This window comes from Bombus bifarius, unplaced genomic scaffold, assembly GCF_011952205.1.
Source record: "Bombus bifarius isolate JDL3187 unplaced genomic scaffold, Bbif_JDL3187 scf7180000008023, whole genome shotgun sequence".
Classification (NCBI taxonomy): domain Eukaryota; kingdom Metazoa; phylum Arthropoda; class Insecta; order Hymenoptera; family Apidae; genus Bombus; species Bombus bifarius.
In genome coordinates this window covers 914,841-927,005 of record NW_022884396.1, presented here as the reverse complement: position 1 = coordinate 927,005, position 12,165 = coordinate 914,841, and the positions used below count along the sequence as shown (strand labels likewise).

General features: G+C 38.1%; 1 protein-coding gene across 1 annotated transcript; it reads right to left on the bottom strand.

The window, feature by feature from the left end:
• Positions 1-2,067: 2,067 nt before the first annotated feature.
• LOC117207160 (sortilin-related receptor-like) lies at positions 2,068-11,631 on the bottom strand. The gene is made up of 10 exons (XM_033447102.1): positions 11,358-11,631; positions 9,099-9,365; positions 8,795-8,956; positions 8,451-8,714; positions 8,096-8,361; positions 3,758-8,016; positions 3,420-3,673; positions 2,797-3,274; positions 2,269-2,478; positions 2,068-2,153 (listed from the first exon to the last, which is right to left on the bottom strand). The coding sequence occupies exons 1-10, from the start codon at positions 11,616-11,618 to the stop codon at positions 2,092-2,094; spliced, it is 6,483 nt and encodes a 2,160-aa protein (XP_033302993.1). The 5' UTR covers positions 11,619-11,631; the 3' UTR covers positions 2,068-2,091.
• Between the last annotated feature and the right edge of the window lie 534 nt (positions 11,632-12,165).

Below are 12,165 nucleotides of genomic sequence, written 5' to 3'. Positions count from 1 at the left end.
AAAAGAGGTAATGTTAAATCTATTAAATCTTCATAGTACTAATAAGATTGAAAAATATTAAATTAATGTTAAATTTCATATTAATATTGTTATTGATACTATAATATTAACAACACTATAATATTATTAATGATATCATGCTTCATAAAAATAAGATTACTACTTGTTAAAAAATATAACGATGAAATTATCGATTTAATAATGCTGTTCGCTACTGATTTCTTAATTTCTAAACTACCTTCTTCCAACACTCTGTGCACCAGACAAAAGTCGATCTTAATCTCACTTTTGAAAAATTATACAGTGTTCACAGATTCATATCATTGGAATAAAATATGAAATTTACTTAAGACAACCTCGAAAATTTTAAAAATGACAAGCTTGCGTGCTTATACTAAACCTTCGGCTTCATCGCGTAAAAAAGCCGAACATGTTTTTAAGATACGTATTTTCTCTCTTCTCTCACACTTTCTCTCTCTCTCTCTCTCTCTCTCTCTCGCACGCTCTCTCGCTCTCTCTCTCTCTCTCTCTCTTTCTCTCTTTTTAGCTGATCGAGTAACAAGTATTCGTTATTTACAAATCTATGATAGCACAGGTAATTTCATAATCGTGCTACCATGACTTCCGTTTACATAACATCTCCTCTAAAAAAAATAGTTAAAAATAAGCAGCACATATTTCGAGTTTCACATGCATCTAATAGTGCCATCTATAACCCTGCCTGCCTTGTAACGATCCAAACTGGCTTCTCTTTACTTCTTTTTCTTTCTTTTCGTCGGACTATAGCGACCAAATAGAGTATACGAGTTACATTAAAGTCACAATTGTTTAAAAGTAAATGCTTCTCAATCACAAATTTGTTTAATGCGAAGACACAACCATTTTTATTCTTATTCTTTTCGTCTTTCTATTTTTTGTCTTTTCTATCGCTAACGGAACTTTCACCATCGTCACAAGCTTTTGTCCTGACTGTTTTATAAACGTATACGATCATATTATATTAGTCATCACTATGAACAAGCTCATTCGTGTTAACGTCGTGTGTATACAAAGAGAAGAAAAAGGATTTATTACAAAACAGCGGAGCTAATAACGAGTATTTCAAATGCGAAAGTAGCCTCTGATTTTGTTACATAGTTGCTGTATGATTTCGTTATAAAAGTAGCCTCTAATTTTCTGACATTAATTGCTGTATAATGGGACAAAATATTTTGCGTTGATTGAGAGACTGGAACTCCGCGTTTTAGAAAACGAGCCTTACACGATGTTATGTCATAGAAAATAAGGAAAAGTAACGCAAATCATATAATAAAAGCATTGATCAAATCATGAAACGATTTTCTCTCATTATACATATAGTACAAATCCAATAGTAAACGTCATATATGGCATCTTTCGGAAAAGCTTAAAATTGTTGGGCAGTTGGTACAAAATATTTCCGATATATACAAATTCTCTTTCATTTTTTTCTACCTCTTTCTCGTCATTTCTTACTCTCACATCTTTTTGTCTCACCTTTATATAGATATTAAACGAACAACAGTTCCCATCTTTATCTTACGGCCCACCGGTATGACGTAAACTTAATCATCCGTATACTTAATCAAATCTATGTATATAACATGTACACGTATAATAGTACTCTACAAACAGAGGGTCGTGTGATATTTTTTTCTCACGTTATAGTCACAAACCTTTCATGTAAGTGTTCCGAAGAGCTCTCGATCAATCTTGGTTTACTTTCTACGAGTATAGATTGTGTACATGTGTGTGTATATGTGTGTGTATGTCAGTCTTGAGCCACTTTCATAAAAGCTTTCTACTTTTATGACCAGGTCGTCTCTTATCTCGAACTTTTTCGTATCAATAGTGTGTTGGCACATTTCTCCTAATATGTAATTATTATATATACTTATATTTTATATATATATATGTATATATAGAATATATATTATATATATATAGAATAATATATAGAATATATATTATATATATATTATATATATATATATATATAGAGGGTGTAATGTACCTGTTTATACTTCGTAGTGTGAGCGTGTTATGTTGTTATGTGTGATACTTTTCGCGAGCTTATGCTATTACTAATGGCTCATCATCGGAGAAGCCTCGGATCACGGGACTGTCTTCTTCTTCTGAAATTACAAAAAATTGGAAATTTTGAAAATCTTACATTTTCTTAGATAAATATTATCAACAATTTAAATTATACTGCATTAAATTATACTGTTAAATGGATTGTAGACTCACCTAAGCCGTCTGTGGTACCGGGGAAGGTGGCCTGCCCGCGTCTAGTGTCGTAGTGGCTATTAGCAAATTGCGTGAAACTATTGGGTAATCTTCTGTGTCTAATGATAAAGTATGCCAACGCAGTTCCCAAAGCAAGGATCAGAAAAAATGTTGTTATCGCATACGAAATAATGTTAGCCGTATCTATAGTCACTGGTAACGATGATACTTCTAAAAAGATTAATTTCTTGTTAATTACATTAAATTGCTTAAAATTAAATTAATTAAACCAATATTTGTTAGATAATTTTTTGGTAATTATATAATAACAGTGACACCTCGCCGATATTGAATAAGTCATTTAAAATATGATAATGATATGAAATGAATATATTACAAACCGAATACAGCAACATATTTTGACACTCGGCCAAATCGGTGAGGTGTCCCATATTGTAAATATCACAATTTTTAAGCTTGTATATAAAAGTAAAATTTACGGTAATTTGTTATTGAAATCAACGACTATAACTATATTCAGATAATTACCCGCGCTATGTACGGTGCTAAACACTTCGCTCAGAGGACTCTGGTAGCCTTCCTCAGTGACTAAACGAATAGCAAACGAGTAAATGGTATCCGGTTTCACATCTTTGTATATGTACGGTGGCTGATCGCTTTTATATATCTTGGCGATCGAATCGTTCATTACGTGTGATCCTTCCACCACCAAAACCTCGTAATGATACTTCTCGTCTCTCATAGCATCTGGTAAATCGTGTTCTTGCCAGTAAACAACAAAGCGCTGCTCATCATACAGAACCTTCACTTGATGAGGAGGTGGAATGTCTGGTGCCGTGTAGAAAACCGGTTGACTGGGTAGAGCGTTCTCGACATCCGTGGATATCGTTATTTGATACTTGCCGCCGTGTTTAATCGAGTTGAATGTATGCTTCATAACAGATTCGTTCGTTGCTGGCAAAGTCACTACAAAATGCTTTTTGAGCGTCGATTCTGTTACGGTGATCTGTAATTTTAAAAGTAGTAACTTTTAAACAAACGAATACTTAGGTAGTTTCTCTAAATTAATTTTACGATATAGCAAGAATATTCTTTCAGTTCAAGGGAAAGATATAATGCAATAATTCATATCGTTGAAATTTCTTATTCACCGTATATCTAATTGGCTCGTCGATGTTAGGACAACTTGCGCTCCAGGAAATAATTATGGTATCAAGCCTCTCTGTTGGAGTAACTTTTAGTTTCTTTGGCGGAGCCCGTTGATTGAAATGTGTGAATACCGAGACTGGTTGACTCAATGGCCCAGCGCCATAATCTCCGTTCACGCCCACCGCAAACACGTAAGACTCACAGGCTTCCAGTTCTTTGATAGTCGCTGACAGGTTTGTCGTTAAATACCTATATTCTGAAAATACAGTTAATTTTCAACTAATGAATCAAATAATTGCCGATCGTTCCATGTTTACGATTTACATTACAAGGCTATTACTTTGGAAAAATTCCTTCATTTTCACTGCATAATGAATTCCATACTGCCACTTAATTTTCCTGGTGCTTTTAGGCGGATCCCAAGTAAGCTTTACCGACGTTCCGTGCGGTTTCACTAATTGCGCAACCAGGTTCGTGACAGTCGGCAAAGGAGTGCCCTCCGTGGTCGCAGTAACAGTCTTTGTCTTGCCAACGTAGTTCTTCCTCTTGGCACCGACTTCAAAACTATACATAGTTCCTGGAGCCAGTTTCAGTATCTCCACGCGATTCTCCGTCTTGATAGTCGGCGGTAGTACAGGGTATTTCGTCGGACCTCTCGGAGTAATGACATAGGAAACATCTTTCATCTTCTTCCATGACAGAGTCACTGAGTGATTGGTGACCGCCTCCACTTTAAGATCCTCAATATTGTCGATATTAGTGGATCCATCAAAGATTAAAGTTGCCACGTTAGACGAGGCAGACTCTCGTTCCTTATTCTTTGCTATTACCCAGAATGAATAATTCTTTCCTGCCTCGAATGGCATGTCTAATAAAGCGGAAGTCTTTTGCCTGAAGAATCGTACAGGTGGTATAGGTGGCGTTACGAATCCTTCGTAACCGGTAATAGGTCCATTCGGATGCAGAGGTGGTTTCCAGGTGACCTCTACAGTGGTTCCATTTTTTTGAGTCACGGTGACGTTCCAAGGTTCTGATGGGACACCTTCACCCGTTGTGGCGATTAAATATTTGGCTGGCGGGAATGACGTGGCTTGGCCCTTTATTCTAACGTGAACTGTCATGTTGTAACGAGTATATGGTTTAAGATTGTTAAATTGATACTCCATTTCTTCGATCCAGTGGCTAGCATTGGTCCAATTCGCTCCAGGTACAGCGTACGCTATCGAAGGTAGGAACTCGAAGCTGACGTTGGTGGGCAATGGCATCCACCAATATAAGAACAAGCTGGTAGCAGTGACCGATCGCTCGTCCACTCCCATCACAAGCACCTGGTAAACACGAGAACTATTCTTCTCGCAATTGCTCTCGTCGAAACCATCCACGCAATCTTGTTTACCATCGCAGTACGATGCCAGAGGGAAGCATCGTATCTCGTCGCAGGGGAACAAACCAAAGAAACAAGATGGCGTGGCTGCCGGGCTGGAGTGTTGTTCTCCGGAGCAACCTAACTCGTCACTACCATCTGGACATTCCTCCACGCCGTTACAAACGCTCCTTATGGGAATACATGCACCGTCCATACGACACGTGAATTGATCCTCTCTGCAGGAAGGCTGATCACTGTCCCCACAGTGCAGTTCATCCTCACCGGAAGTACAATCACTGGAGCCATCGCAAACCCACGAATCTTGTATACAATCGCCATTTAAGCACTGGAACTGATGTTCCCGACAGACCTTAGCCTGTTCCGTAGGATATACCACCGTCCATTCCTCAACATCCTCGTTACCACAACCCATTTCATCCGAGTCGTCTCCACAGTCGTCTACGCTGTCACATTTCCACCAGTATGGCACGCACTTCTTGTTATTACACATAAACATCCAATTATTGCAAGCGCTGTTAGGGAGAATTGGTGCCAGTGACGGTGGTTGCTGAGTGGTACAGTTAACCTCGTCAGACCCATCGGCGCAGTCTTTGTCCCCGTCGCAAAGCCATGAACTGTATATGCAACGGTATTTAGTATGCGACACATTGCACGTGAACTGCCACTGTTCGCAGACCATCTCGCTACATTCATTCTCGTCTTCTCCGTTTTCACAGTCTGGTTCACCATCGCATTTCCAACTAGCTGGTATACAACCTCCATCCTTTTTGCAAAGGAACTCGTCGGATCTACATGTGCCGGGGAATACCTTCTTGCTGCAGTTCTTCTCATCGGAACCGTCTCGGCAATCGTTCTCATTGTCGCAGCGCCATCTGTGTGATATGCATCTACCGTTTGCGCACCTGAACTGTGATTCCGTACATTGTGGATAGTTGCAATTCATTTCGTCTTTACCATCCTTACAGTCGTGATCGAAGTCGCAGACCCAGTGCTTCGAGATACATCTGTTGTCATCACACTCAAAGTTTGGCGTACACGTGGTGTGTTGTGACGTGCAACCGAGCTCGTCCGAATTGTCTCCACAATCATTGTCCCGATCGCACCGCCACGATGATGGAATACATACGTCATTAGCGCAAGCGAATTGATTTGGGGCACACGTACTGGCTACTCTGGGACACGTGGAATTGGCGAACGGGGTGATTCCTCCTGGGCACATACACTTGCCATCGATCATTTCCATCCCATCAGGACAAAGACAGACATAACCACCATGAGGTGCTCCGACACAAATGTGCGAGCAAGTATTATTAACGCAAGCGTTGGTGCCTTGCTGAATGCTGTGCGCGAATACTTTGAGGTCCATCAGACCAGGCAATTGACCTATGATAGAAGTGATGCCGAAACCATGATCTTTATCTGCGACGAATATCATAGATTGCTTCCAATCATCCCAATACATGTTATCCTTGAATACTGCTATAGCAAATGGATGTGACACTTTGTCACTTTTAGAGATCACTTTCTTGAATTTCTTTCCATCGAAGTCGCTAGATCCGATGTAATCCTGCCTGGCGTCCACCCAGTAGATCCGTTCTGCTATGTGATCGATAGTTATTCCATTTGGCCATTCGACGTTTGGTTCCACAAACAGTCTCTTCACATCCGTTCCATCCAGATTGGCTCTCGATACAGAAGCATTTCCCGGAGCCCAATCGGTCCAAAACATATACCCATTCATTGGATGAACAGCTATTCCTCTGGGTTTCTGCAAGTTGTTGGGTCCTAGGATGGTCCTTCGCATTCTTCCCATGGTAGAAATGTCTGTCCTGATCACCTGAATCCTCATTTTAACGCCATCAACGATATACAGGAGATTAGAGACCCAATCGAGAGCCATTCCTTCTATGGAACTTAAATCCGTTTCTACTAGAATTTCGGGAAAACTTACACCATCTTGGAAACATTGTCTACCCACAGTGTCGTTGACAATATCCGCCCAGTACAGACAATTGTTCCTCATGTCGAACTCGATCGCTATAACGTTCTTTAAATCGTGAATAGGTAGTGTTACCAATTTCTCGTCTAATAAATTGATTCGCGAAATATGCTCACGTTGAGCTACCAATAAGAATCCAGGTTTTTCCTCTATAGGGCATGGAATCTCGTCCGGCTCGAAATTTCGCGCTAAACCACCTATGCATTCATCATCGGCCATCTTTACATAACCCTTTGTTCGATTATAAAATGCGCCAGGTTCACAGGTACTCGGTACAGCATAAGGGTCATAGAGAGTCATGGTTTTATCTCTGATACAGTGATAAGGAATTCCAGTTCGTACGAAGCCAAAGTCGCATTGATAATCGTTAATATCGCATCCACATATTTCCGTCTTTATTGGTCGATCATAATCCATCCCCGTGTAACAATTAGCTTTCAATGCTCTTCTTTGATAGACCTCTTTCCGGCCTAACACGCAAGCCATCACCGGTTCATCCGTACTCGTCGGCGACCAGAATTTAAAATCATCCTTGGTACAATCTCTTTCGAACACGTTCCTCAGATCAACCTTGATTATTAGCCACTGGTGCTGGCCACTACCTGAACCGAACATCGTGAAAACTGTAGTATTTTCCCCTGGTTCGGTCATCAGTCCGTATACGCGCAACATTTTCTGATTGAATTCGTACGACTGCCAGGTCTCCCCTTCGTCAATAGAGTAAGAAATGTCTCTGGTTTCTCCGCGTGACTTGAAGTACTTAACGGCTACCAACAGACCACCATGGTCTCCCATGTTAAAAAAGTAGTAGTCCTTGAGGACCTGTTTCCAAGTAAGCCCAGCATCTCTCGATACATACAGAGCAGGGTGACCTTTGAGATTTGGCCCTATCACTCCTGTAGCCATTATAATACCAGGAGCAGACTTCGAACTCATAATAGATACCGATCTTGTCACGGGATATAGCTGACTGAAACGTTGGCTCAACTGCAACGAACAATTTTTACCGCAGTGTATATAGAAACCTTCGTGATTGGCAGCAGGTGGTTTTATACTGTTCCATGTCGCGCCATGATCGAATGTTATCACGGAAACTAAATGCTCGAGTCCAATAGATCCTGATGTTGGTGCTCCTTTTACTTGCGACGCTATATAAATGCCGCGGAGACCTTCTACTTTGTACAGATCGGTAAATGTTTCATCCGCTACGTCACTGGAAAAAATTACATACGAATTGGTCACTCGTTCCTTATCCTTCTAATTGTTTGCTTGAAATAAATTGAGATAATTACTTTAACCAACTGTCTTTCCAGGTACTGTTCGGGAAAAACGTAAAAATTCCCTCGAGAGATAATATGAACGTAGCCATCTTCTCATCTATAATTTCTGATATATAAAGATTGACATGCGTTTCATCGTGAGAAGCCGTAACAAAAACTCTGTTATGTGAAACATCGACGACATGATAATTCTTAATTGGCAAAGGCGTATTAAACTCGGCCTTGACGAAGCTAAAGTTCTTGTAAGATACGAAAAGATCCAGATGTTCCGTTCCGTTCTGCGAAGCAAAAATTTTGTTTATTCGCAATGTATATCTGGTCAAGATATATACCGGATAAAATTTTATAAGCTTGATTTATTACGTGCCTTTATTTTCTTTGAAGTAGCAAATCTATAGTCTCCTCTAATTTGAAAATCTTCCACTTCTGAGATAATCACTGTCGACGGTCCGATTAAGCGAGTCACTGAGTCTTTTAGCAAATTATTCTGCAAATCAATCTGGTAAACGGTGTTTCTTCCATCAGAATGCATGCGTTCGATTATCAAAGCCGGTGCAGGCGACCAAAAGAATGCTTTCACGTAAGGACGCAATATCATCCACGTGAAACCAGTGTTCGATGATAACCATAGCTGAAACCAATATAATAGAAGCATAAGAATCATTTTTCTAAACTGAAAATTACTTTTAATGGAAGAGTATGAAAACTTACATTGGGCACAGGACTGACTTTGTCCAAAGCAAGGACAATATCAACGTCCATTTCATAAAACGAGATTTCACTAGGATGAAACCGTACTCGCACCTTATTTATCATTTCTCCATTATCTGGTGTAATGAAAAGTAACTTGTGTGTACTGTCCACAAAGATACACTGGAAAAAAACGTTGAATCATGTTAAAACGATAAAATGAGTGAAATGGAAATGGAATAAACTAGAATAATAATAAAATAATTACGAGCTCTTCGACTATAAATGAAAATTGGAAGATAATACTAATGAAATATGAACTTACAAATCTGTAATATTTTGGATGATTGGTAAACTTGTCCAGGGTAGCATACTGATCATCTCCAATTCGAAATTTTTCAGTTATATTGACAAACGTGTCGCCATAATTATAACTTATATACACAGCACTAGGATTAGTAGGTGTTGGAGCTGTGCTGCTCTGCAATTTCATCACCGGTGTACTGTCCCTTGCCAAGCATATTATCACATTGGATCTTTCTCCTACCCAGTGAACTATCAACTGTTGATGGGAATCATTTAATGCATTGATCTGCGGGGAAAAGAAAAAGTTGAAACATTAATTCCAAACGTGAAGTTATCAGAGATATCATCAGTCACAACATAGATAAAGATAAGGATGAACTGAAAAGTACAAGTATGATATGGAGGAAAACATCGCACTAACGTGTTTATATACATACGTTGATTCGTATAAATATAAAAAAATGTAGTACAAAATTTGTTTTGCACTCAGTGAAGATTGAATGAATGTCAAATGTATTAGTTATTGCACTTCGTGGAAAATGTTTGCGTACTCCTTACTGTGAAAATACATACAGGAAAATTTTTACGATCTAACGATTCTAATAATGAACTATGGATTACCTAATATATTAGCATGACGTGATAGACAAGCGGTGAATATCGTTAATTTATTACGACGAATTGTACAATAAAATTTTGAGATATCGTCAGCTCGCATCGTAAGCTCTAAAATGTACGAAGTAATTTTTTATTTTTCTCTTCCCCCGGACTTAAATAACTTCAAGGATTTCTGCAGTGTGATTACATTACACATGTGAAAAAAAGTGAAAGGAATTTCTGAAAAATCGTTGGCAATATTTATTCACTAATTTAACATCTATTCTGTACATATTACTTATCATAAAATATTATTTCCTTGCGGACAAAATATTTATTTAACTTCATTTTGAAATAATTTCAATTAACGTAAATAATTAACATAATGAATTATGTATTAGAACATACATAAATATAAAAAGAATGTTACTTTTCCTTTTTTCAATTCATTACAAAATTTCAGATTAGAAAGCTCGGGTTTTATTATAATTGTTATTCTGTTAAGTAATTGAATCCCTAGATGGAGTTCGTAGTAAAAGATAAATAATACGAGTTACGAGCTAATACGAGTGACTAATGCCGTAAGCTTTGTTAATATAGTTTAATTTATCAACTTAAATGACTAATATAATACATATGTATTCTTTTGTTGTCATCCACTCAAATACTTTAGTCTGTAATCTTATTTTGGATTTAATTGCATTCGCTGGAATGACACGTATTACCTATGAGTAGCTGACACACGCTTGCTTATACACTATGTATCATCAGAACATTTCATATTTGTTAATATAAACGTCTGTCCTTGAGGGAAAATAAAACTGCGCTATTTCATTTCATTTATCACGCCGTATATTTCGTGAAAACATTTCGAATAGGTTTTACGTAAAACCCGTACGAAAAATAGTTTCGAGAAAAGAAGTCAAAGTACACTTCTATCGAATTCAATAATTATCGAATAAGATAAGACGAGCCACTACAAACAAAGAAAAAAGAATTGTGGCCAGTTGTAATAACAATGATTTCTACGATTTCGATTTAGCTAAATATAGAACGCTACTAGGTATTCTTTTCGTCGGACAACCTTATTTCCAATTCATGAGCACACAATATGATAAATATGAAACATGTCATTGATTTCAATTGGAGTAATTCGTCAGTAGGCACTGTTCGTTCAGCTGACACGATACAAGACGAACAAAAGACCGTGGTTTTTCGATAACAAACACTGGAGTGCTTTATTTGAAATATGGGTTTCGGTCGATCGCTAAAAAGGAAATAGAAAAATGAAAAATGGAGGAAAAAGATGAGAATCCATCGCAGAAAATAAAGGAGACGGATAGAGCGGTTACTGACCTCTGCGTGTCAATAACAGAACAACCATGACGCGTTACTCCGTTTCGTCAAGATTGATTAAATTTAGTCCGGAAGGGACATAATACGGCAATTACGTTCTCCGCTGTTGAAAGCACAAAGGCAGCGCTATGTATACCGGCCTTATTAGCTGCCGCATAAAATTCTAAAAACGCACCTTATCGGCGAGTAACAAGTATGCACAAGGAATGATAAGAGAACAAAAACAACCTAACTTATGCGGGAAATAAATCGATGGCATTGCCGATGCGCGAACTGGATCAAAAGAAACAGATTGTTGGTAAAATATTAAAATATAATATCGTACCTTCGTTGTGATGTTTGGATTGTTATTTGGAAATAGCGGAACATCCCTGCGCGTTCGACTAGCTGACGTTTCCCTGACATCGGAATAATCATCCCGATTTATGACAAGAGGCTGCCTATAACCATAAGATTCATAGTCCTCGGTAATGTGAAGGGTTTTCGCTTTTTCACCGAATCTCTGTCCGTTATTAAAACTCGTTAACAACATAAAATGTAAAATAAATGCGGAATAATAGAAGACCGAAGTCGTCCGGCCGGCCATCTTGCTCAGACTGACTTTCTTTAATCATGGCATGTACAAATATATATAACTAGATATACAGGGTGTCTCGAGCAACTGGCCCAGACTATAATTCTGAAATGATGGAGGGTAGAAAAAAAGTTTCATTAGGTAAAATTAAGTAGTTTCGAGTGAATCACCACCTGATGTAAGTATTTACACATCTACTGTGAAAGTTGAGTAGTTTTGAAAACTGTAAGGTTATCCCTATTTTTTAAAATGGAACTTAAAGTTTTGTATATTTTAGTCGATGAGTTTGTTTTATTCCGTATAAAGAGTGTATTATATTAGTCGTGTGTAATGTAATTATCTTAAAAAATATTTCGTTTCAGTTTCATGAAATTCATCATATGAAAGAGAAGGAAATAAATTAGAATAAACATAAGGTTACTGCGTCACATCTTTCCTTGTCATTCGTACAGTCAGTTCTGCACTTCAGAATTAAAGTTAAAATGTTTTCTAAGCTAATAAATTTTCGACGTAAGCATCATAATACTCTCTAAAAAAATGTTTCTATTTCCTAGGGGGT

Bases quoted from the DNA above. Each gene is read 5' to 3' on its own strand.
- LOC117207160 (XM_033447102.1), bottom strand. From the start codon at position 11,618: ATGGCCGGCCGGACGACTTCGGTCTTCTATTATTCCGCATTTATTTTA. The intron at 8,715-8,794 runs GTAAGTTTTCAT...TATTGGTTTCAG, and splicing joins AAGTCAGTCCTGTGCCCAAT to CTATGGTTATCATCGAACAC. The intron at 2,479-2,796 runs GTAATTATCTGA...TAATCTTTTTAG, and splicing joins TAGCACCGTACATAGCGCGG to AAGTATCATCGTTACCAGTG.